General features: G+C 39.7%; 1 protein-coding gene across 2 annotated transcripts in view; it reads left to right on the top strand.

Moving 5' to 3' along the window:
* The first annotated feature begins 1,402 nt into the window (after positions 1-1,402).
* The window catches only part of LOC125021192 (rho guanine nucleotide exchange factor 12-like), a 34,646-nt gene continuing 26,349 nt past the window's right edge, over positions 1,403-9,699 (top strand). For both annotated transcript variants that reach the window (XM_047607150.1, XM_047607149.1), the window contains exon 1: positions 1,403-2,160. In XM_047607150.1, coding sequence (XP_047463106.1) covers positions 2,129-2,160 — 32 coding nt within the window. In that variant the 5' untranslated portion in view covers positions 1,403-2,128. The remainder of the gene's footprint in view (positions 2,161-9,699) is intronic.

Raw genomic sequence — 9,699 nt, 5'->3', positions numbered from 1 at the left:
GTGTCCTCCTGTCCCTCACTGAGACAAACATCTCCACCTCCCTGCCTATCACATGTCCAGCTTTTCGGAATAATTTGTTGATCCTACTAATGTCTTTTTTTTTTGCTGGTGCTACTCACCACCAACAAACCACAGCAAAGTACAGAAGTACAGGGCACCCACAACAACAAACTGGTAGAAAGACTCTGGTAACTCGCTGCACACGTTGAAAGACCTGAGCTATTTATCTATCTATCAATTCTGGGAAAAGAGAAACAAAGACATATGTGAGTCATGTAGTATTATCAGTGATGAGTCTCAAAATTTTTAAGTCTGAAGAAAATAAAGTTTGTTTGCGATGCACTGCACTAATTGATAATGTAAAGTGACAGTAACACTTTCAATCAAAGAGCACCGAGCGTCAAAACACCCACTTAGAATCAAAATGAGCAAAAACAGATATGCACAAAAACGTGTAAAGCAACCACAAGGAGATTATAAATGTTCAAAAGTTCAAAAAATATGTATATTCACACAAAACCAATTAATGTCAAATTTTCTCATCACATGCATGTGGTACTTCTTTTGTATTTTCTTTGTTAATTTTTTAAAATTTTTATTTTAACAGTGTTGATGTCTTACAGTCTTCTCTAAACGTAAAAGTCTAAATCAGTATTGTCAAAATCAAAAGCATTAGGGGCCTGATAAATACTAGAATAAGGTCAACAAGTATTCACTAAAGATCATGCAAGTAAAAACTATAGGTTGCACTCAAAGGCAGCACTGCAGTATATGGTCACACATAAAGTGAGACACCAGAGCTTTGACTGAAAATATATCAAATTCCTGCATGTTTAATGTTAGTATTTCACCTAAATATACTCAGCTGAACGAGTACATATAGACTAACACTTATGTATCAATGTGTAAGCAGTATTTCACTGTTGTAGCTGATTTTTAACAACAGAGTTGTTTGCCTGCACAGCATCATCAGCTGATTAACGAGTTAAGAAAGAAGAAAATACAAAGTTATATTATACAGATTTCTAATAATTTGTTGAATTCTCACAATAGGGTTTTGTTGTTGTTGTTTGCCTTGTATGTCAACTAAAATCAGAATTGTTTAGTCCGATTTTAGAGCTTAGATTTAATTTATAAGGGTAGTTAACTATAATTATGTCCTGTTTTAGATTGGTGACTGTGCAAATATACTATTTTATGAAGAAACAAGTGAATCAGAGCTGAAACATGAAGTTGATGGTCTGCTCTGCATAATATCCGCACACGTTTATCTTTTAAACGTTCAGTATGTACAAGAATAGACTCTTTATTAGTTTAAAATAATATTATCTTGTGTGCGCGGAAGGGTTTTTCTGTAACTGCACATTAAAGTTAAAGAAGCGGTTTCGGATTCGGTAGTTTGGCAAATTACGAGGGGCCCGTGAATGCAACGGGATGGAAGGTGGGTTTTTCTCCTCTTTTTTTTTTTGGTAACTTTTTTTTTTTTCTTTTTGGGGAGGGGGCACAAAGCATTTCCTTTTACCATTTGCATCACACAGTGGACCAACAATCAACCCCTGCCTGCACAAATTAGTGAACATTAGAGCGAACGGAGTCTCGGGAGGATGCGACAGAAATAATCGGAACTCTGCGGAAATAAAGGAGAGGACGAAGTTTCAGGGACTGGCAGCCAGAGTTTGACGCAATTCTTTCCCGGACACCAGGAATAGTCCGGAGTGTCACCATGGAAGCGTATCCCAGGAAAAAATAAATAAGAGAATCTCTCTCTTCTTGAAGTCGGAGGTGATTTGAGAATGTGAAAGTGTTCTCTGAGGTTTTCCAGATGTGTCCTCTGATGCAGGCTACTCACTGACACACATTCACACCCAGAGGAAACCAGCAGGAGCAGGATTCCTTCATTTCTCTCGGATTCTTTCTTTTTCTTTTTTTTTTTTCTATCATCGCTTGTACTACACATGTTTGTCGTCTGCTATCATCTTTTACATGTTAATAAAAATTATTTTTTACTATTCGTCCTGGATGTAACGGCGGTTTGGAATATGGACAACACAATATAAACTTTTTATTCTGACGTTTTTATGAAAATGTTATTTGGGTGAAGTCCTGGGAAACTCACACGGGAAGCCCAATGAGTGGCCCACAGTCAACACTCACTGACAGGTAAGATAATTGCTCTTTTAATTCTCTTAATTGCACTTTAAAAGCTGCCCATGTGCAAACGAGAAGCTTCTTTTTTTCAGATGTTTATGAATGGCAAGACAACACACCAGACTCAATTAAGAAATCAACACATTTAAGCTTATCTTAACTTTCTGGGGAAATAGACACGACTAGCACAAGTCATATTTTCTGTCTTCCATTTAGTTTTGTCACCTGATTAATTCGGCAGTTCAGTTATTGAGCAAATGCCACTCAGCTTCTAATAAGTTTTACTTTATATTTACAGCTCTAACAGCTTTCCATCCACAAGACGCTTCTTGAAATTAGCCTTTTAACCGCGCTGAGATAAAGTTTAAAACTTCATTTTTAAGACATTAAAAGCTGTTAGATCTACTTTATACACGCCGAATTAATTATATATCTTCACTAATTGCTGCGAGATTGTTAGTAATCTTACATCTTCTACGTATAGCTAATAAATACAATAAGCTTTAAATGGGCTGATTTCTAAATGGAGTTCGCGGTGATATTCCCTCTTGTAAAACGGAAACAGATAAGGCAGAGATTGTTGAATATGGGGAAACCAATTGAACCAGCAGGGGGCGTCTTGCTGAGAAAAAATATAAACTATTATATTTTACGTAAAATATTGACTTGTTTTCGAGTTTCCTGTATATTTTTGTATTGTTACCTTTAGGTCAGGATGCAGATGTGCCCCATGTCGCTCAGTGACATTTTGCAAGAGGAAAAGTAATATCCTGGAAACTATGAGGGGGCCACTCGACTGTGAATGTTTCACTGCTGACACTGATTTTGAACCCTAATTAGTAGTTCAGCAGAAGCGTTGGAGGTTACATTGTGACTCATATTCTGTCCGAAACACACCAGTCAACCATAACATTACAACCAGTGAAGTGGATAACACTAATTATCCCGTTATCATTGGCTCCTGGCAGTGGGTTACACATATAAGTGAACATTTTGTTCTCAGAGTTGACATTGGAAGCAGGAAAAATGGACTTGAGGCCAAACTCTGACGTGTAGTCGACTGGGTTAGAGTGTCTCTCGTTGAGGTGTTCCCAGTTCGCAGCGGCCAGTATCTATAAAAAGGGAACCAAGGAAGGAAAAGGAAAGCATTGGTCAATGTCCGATCCAAGAGAAGAGGGCGGGTGAGCATTTGAATAGTAGCGTGGAGACGTGGGAGAAGGTGGTCTGGTCTGATGCGTAAGTGGTTCTTTGACACGAACCACCTACCTAAGCCATGTACATGCTTTCTAAGAAACACTATGATGAGGATTGCCCATATCTCAATCTAGTCCAGCTTCTCTTGGGTGTTTGGGACAAACAAGTCTAGTCCATGCGGGCCCCAACCTATCGACTTAAAAGATCTGCTGTTCATGTGTTGTCACCAGATACCACAGCGCGCCATCAGAGCCCCAGTCTTGTACTTGCCTCGACTGGTCAGGGTTGTTTTAACTTGCACAATATCAGGCAGGTGGTCATTAAGTTATGGCTGATCACTGTAAGTAACCCAGCTTTCTTTTGACCGGACGCCAAAATAAAAGCACACATGACTGCTTTGGAAAGTCATTTGATTTATTGACCTTTAGCCTCAAGAGAGATTTGAACCATTTTTTTTTTTTTTGCAACAACGAGCCTGTTCTGTGCCTCCGTTACAAATTCCACATAAAGGTCGTATACAGTCTGAAACACGGCGTTAAAGTGAAAATGGATTTCACACATGATTTAGCTGCAGTGTTGCCGTTTCTCTCTGTAGCTGTAGCTGAACACTAAGAGGACAAGACTGTGTCATGGTCCACTTAGCTTAGCATGAAGAGTGGAGGCAGGGATGACGACTAGCCTGTTCTTAACAGGATTTACCTACTAACCGTTTGTTTTCCAGAATTTTCCATAAATCATTATGTATGTATGATGAGCAACAGTTGATTAGTTTTCACAGCAGTAAGCTGATGAGTTTAGCTACATACAGTCAGTGATATAAAAGCCACAACCTGGCAAATCCATTGTTTTTTAATAAAGAAGAAATTAGCTTATCAACTGGCTGGATTAGCAGATGAGCAATAACAGCCATATGGGAAAATTATTTGTACTCCCATTCAATACATGACTTGTCAGTTTTGAATCTCAAATAACCTCTTTTGTTTATTTTAATGTTTAAATGATGAATAATGGATCAAATTACATCAACTGCTGATTTGCTGACACGCATGTACATGACATTACATCAACCACACTGAACACATCTCGGCTCTTGTCACTTCATAAATTCATTTGTCAGTTAAATTAGACCTCAATTTGGTTTATGCTGGTACACACCAGCGGACCCCAAAACTCATGGAGAGGTAAAGTACGGACCCCCTGCCTATTATATGTTCTTTATATTAAACTCGGCCTAGTGCTATTTATAAATATACATTATTATTATTATTATCATTTGGCATTCGGTATTAAGCTATCCCCTATCCCATTACTGAAATATGCTGGATTCATGTTAATGTGTATTTTAAGAAAATAAAAAAATATATAAGGAATGTCTAATCAACCAAAGATTTGTGACCCCACCCTGCAGTACCTCCGTGGACCCCCTAGGGGTCGCGGACCCCCATTGAAGACCTATGGCCTCTAGGCTTGAGTAAATTAGGAGAATGTTTACATTTAATAAACTATCCTTCCAAAAAAAAACTAAATGAAATTTATAAAAAAAAAGTGTAAGTTAGGCTCATCACTGTCTGCTGTTTGGTTCTGGGTCTCACTGTTGTGTTCTGTCCACTTCTTTCACTAAAACAGTTCACAAATTAGGAAAAGCAGTTATTTTCGTTGAAAAAAATTGCAGTCTTTTATGTAGTTTTCGCACTTCACTTTCAAATTCACACTGCGGGCCAGATTTGACCCTCTACTGGCCCACTTTTGGCCAGCGGGCCTTATGTTTGACACCTGTGATCTACAATATATCACATTTACAGATACCAGTAAAACTCTAGTCAGCTGTGTTGAGTGTGTCGACGTACTTAAAACTGAGCGGCGACAACAGACACAGAACCATAAAAGTGGCTTTAAACTACAGAAAAACATGTTTATTGTCCTTATTATATGTATATATATATACATATATTATAAATTGTACGGTTCTTACTATAAATGTGACGACCGCCGTCTAATCGTCATATAAATCTATAATCTTCACACTCACATTTATGTAGCTTCATTAGCAAAATAACACACTCATCTGTGAACTTTTAGGTTATTATGAACCCTGTACTACACACACACACACACACACACACAAAAAAAGGGTGTTGCCTGGCAACGTTTGTGCCAACCCCAGCAGCGGTTAGGTCACATCTTGGACGATGTTCAAGTGTTCCTCAGTGAAAAGAATTCAGTTTGAGCAGCCTGCGAAGTTTTTCTCCCTAACACTTCTCATATTTTACTGTCCAGATGGGACGTCGCCTCAAATGATCCTCCTTTCCCCGAGAACACGTCCTGTTGGTTCTCAGAGCATCTGAATGAGGAGCGCTGTTCTCTGCCGGACGGGTGGAAACAGTAGACTTTTTGGGTCTGCGAAGGAAAAGTTTCTCGCCGTTTGGGTTTTATTTAAACTCGGAAACATTGCTAAAAATAGCCCCCCCCCCCGACGAGGAAAGAAACTGAAACGGACTAATAGTCGCATTTATTTGACAGAGAACACAAAAGCAAACAGTGGAATTATTGCAGATCGTCTGTTATAAACATCATTCACAGTTTATAGGTTGGTTTCCTCTCAGATCTGATCCACCCTGCTCGCCCTACAGAAGCTGTGCATGCTTCACTTTTAGTTCTTTTTGTCCAATTTGAGAAGCGTGTCTGATCACTCTTTTGCTTTTTTTTTTTTTTCCTGTGGGGTGAGGGTGGATGGGGAGGTGCATCTCTTAAATGTGCACACTTGAACGTGATCAGATTACCCAGGACGATTACTGGTGGCAGGTCCAGGTGGGTTTAAATTTATTGTTACAGGAGTACAAACACGAAGGAGCTGACTCACTGATGTTTCCGTGCTGTCTATTTTCAGACGCACCTCTCAACTTCTGTATTTATTGCACCGATGTAAATATTCACAAAACGATTATCTAGAGGCGACAGACCGGATCTGTACGAGGGATTGTAGCTTCCCAGCTAATAGCGGAGCCTCCTGTTTCCCCCCATTTGAATGATCCACGTTATACAGGCTACTGCCAACTATTCTCACTCAGGTGCAGGACACACTGCATGAGAGCGCGTTAAACTCACATTTACTTTAAGAGTGAAGCCCCCAAACTGGGATGCACGATAAACCTGAACGTCTGCATGCTCTCAAACCGCTCTTTTGCCCTTTGTCGCACAGTTTCGCTGATCTGTGTGTTTTCCTGCCCACTGACCTCCCATATCCCACCACCACCACCACCACCACCACCACCCTCGGCCCCCGACAGGAAGTGGTGACATCACTGTTCAACAATGTCCAGTCGGCCTCCGGCCCTTTTCCTGACTGACACTGCTTCTGGTGACACATAAGTGCAAGATGTCTACCAACCAGACAGAGCCCACTGTACATACAGCACAGCTTAAATAAGTCGAATAAAGCATGGACACCGAACACAATTTGAGATTTGTTAGAATTTTGCCTTCATATAGGACTAGGAAATTAATAAACAAATTAATTGGCATCGTGATTAATTCTTTTTCCAAGTCACAATGACCTGGAGTTGCCTTATCGCACCTTTAGCTTCAGTAATCTATCATAACTAACTGAGAAAAACACAGGCTCCCTCCTTGTTAGCAGCCAGAATTGTGTTACTGTGGAGGACGATGGCAGCTCAACATAAAGAAGAAGTGCGACAAACTAGCAGTGTCTACTCTGAAACAGTTTAATTTAGTAAGAACACTGGTTACAGAATTCAAAAGCCTCCAGGATTTAAGACTTGTAGCACTCCTGAAGTAAAAATAAAAGAATCCAGAACATTTAATAGCTTTGCTAAAAGTAAAGTATTTTCATTAGTCTGTGTTAAATCATTGTGCGTATTCATCGCCAAACACCACTGCCTCGCGCTAAATGAATGCTCAGGAGAAATAATTTACAGTTATCTACTGATGAATGACTCTGGGTCAGCTCCAGCCTCCAAGTGCAACATTTATTTAAATTACAGATCGCTGTGTAAACACGTGATTACACATCCTTACAGCTGCATCTGAGACTCTCAGTGACTTAGGGTGTTTGTGTAAAAATGTTTCTGTGAAAAGGCAGAGCCAGAATATTTATTTTGCCACACATGCTCACCCATATGAGTAATTTGTTTAAGTGTTTGATGCAATAAACTTCATAAGTCTAACCAAGAGAGAGGAACAGTATAAACATACAAAAGAATAGATCTGTACTGTATTGTTCCTACTTATTATTGTCAGTAGGAATCATTACAAACACACCAGTGAGTCACACTGCTGCATGACAGGTTCCTTCATTAAGATCGTAGATCTTCAACAGGGGGTATGCGACCCCTAGGGGTCCGCGGAGGTACTGCAGCGGGGGCTCGCAAAATCTTTGGTTGATTAGACATTTTTTTATATATATATTTAAATTTTGTTTACCGCATCAACGATAGCTTAATATTGAACACAAAATGGTAATAATAATGTATATTTATAAATAGCACTAGGTTTAATATAGAACACAAAAATATTTAGTGGGTCTCTGCTTAATCCCTCCCCTGATTAAGATAGACAGTTCCCTGGGAACTACAAGTACGGTTAATGTTTTTTTGTTTAGTCTAATTAGCTAAGAAGTACCACATTATAACAACCTTCTTAATATTGTGTAGGTTTCACCTGTGCCTCCAAATTATCCTGGCAACATGTTGTTAGTGATGTTGTTAGTGGGGGCCTTTAAGGGGAGGGGCCTCTGTGAATCATCCCACAGATACTTGATCAGTTTAGTGAATTTGAAGTTCTTCATATATATATAATATATATTTAGTTGTTCCTAAACCGTTTTTGTGTGTCCCCATGTCAGGGTGCATCCTCCTGAGTGTCATTACTGTGGGGTGGGGGTGCCTTGTCTGGTCTAGGTGGGTGTTACATGTCTGAGTAACATCCACACGAATGCCAGGTCCAAAATTTCCCCAGCAGAACACTGAATTGTTGCTTTCAAATAAGTAAATTAAGCTCTTATTTGTATGAAACTTGGTCTAAGCCTTAGTCTAACTGCTTCCTGACTATTTTTATGTATATTTCCATCAGTTATACGAGCTCTCAAACGTAGAACCAGTTGATGCAGTCTTTACTGATCTCTACAAGGAAATTGTTTTGTCTAAGAGTCCCAAGATGAAAAGAATTATAAAAAATGTACAGTCCAATCTACGTGAGATATACAAGCATTTATATACAGACATGAGATATACAGACATTTTAGTCAAGTTGTCTCAGTGTGAGGTTAGATAAAGTGTCCTAATAATAATTTGATAGTGGTTTCTTAGTTTAGGACACCAAGCAAGGGACGTTCAAGAGATAAGACCTGCAACTCAGTTTACATACAAGTATTGCAGGAGTTTACATGTCTACCCTGTCCCTGCCAGAGACAAGCATGTCAGGTTAATTAGTGATTCTAAAGTGTCCATGGGTGTGCACACGAATGATTTGTCTCTCTTAGCTAGCCCTGTGATAGACTGGGGACCTGTCCAGGGTGTAACCCACCTGTTGCCCAATTCCAGCTGGTAATATGCTCCCGCTCTGTGCAGCCCTCTGCAGGATGATGGATGGATGGATACATTTTTGTGGTTAGATAATTTGGAGCAATTAAACGATAAACGCCATGTCTGCGTTCTTGTTGAGTTCTTGTTGCGTTCCTGCAACAAGAACATCTGGATTTGTTTGCATGACTTGACGTGTATTGATCTAAGTCGGCTTTAAAGAGAAGAAACAGCTGCATCACCGGACTTGCAGGAGGTTGAGATCAGGAATCGGTTAAAGTCACAAATGATACCGTGTTTTTTGTAAAAGTTGCTGCTTTCATAATAGACGACTAGCTCAGCTATATTTGGAGTTTGAGCTTTGTTCTGGTTGGACTTCCAGTCCTCTGGCCCTTTGCTCTTATCATCCCAGAGGGATTGTCTGGTATTTTTGGCATCTGAGGCCCAAGTGGATCGGTGCGTGTTTTCTTTTGTCCTCCTTTGAGAGCTGCGCAGTAAAGCAAGTAGAGAAAGCCTGGATGACTCCGAACACTGACCTTTAATCAGGGAACTTTTCGCATGGGCATGAACACATTTCCTCTGTGAGCATAAAAATACATCAGGGGAGAGCCTGCAGAGTTCAACTGTGACTATATTTGATAGCGTTGCATTCGAGTGTATGGCTGTTATTTCCTCTGAATTACAGTTTCAGTTTTATTCCAGGAATCTCTGACCCATGTAGACGCCATATTTCATGGCTGTTTAATTTTTTGAAGCTGTTGCTGGGACATTTTGTCAGGTGGTAATTAGAAAAAAACATGTGGGCTTAGTAAAGCGTCTC

The sequence above is a fragment of the Mugil cephalus genome, chromosome 15 (genome assembly GCF_022458985.1).
Source record: "Mugil cephalus isolate CIBA_MC_2020 chromosome 15, CIBA_Mcephalus_1.1, whole genome shotgun sequence".
Classification (NCBI taxonomy): domain Eukaryota; kingdom Metazoa; phylum Chordata; class Actinopteri; order Mugiliformes; family Mugilidae; genus Mugil; species Mugil cephalus.
Note: the sequence above shows the minus strand (reverse complement) of the source record. Positions and strands in the feature narration are given on the sequence as shown.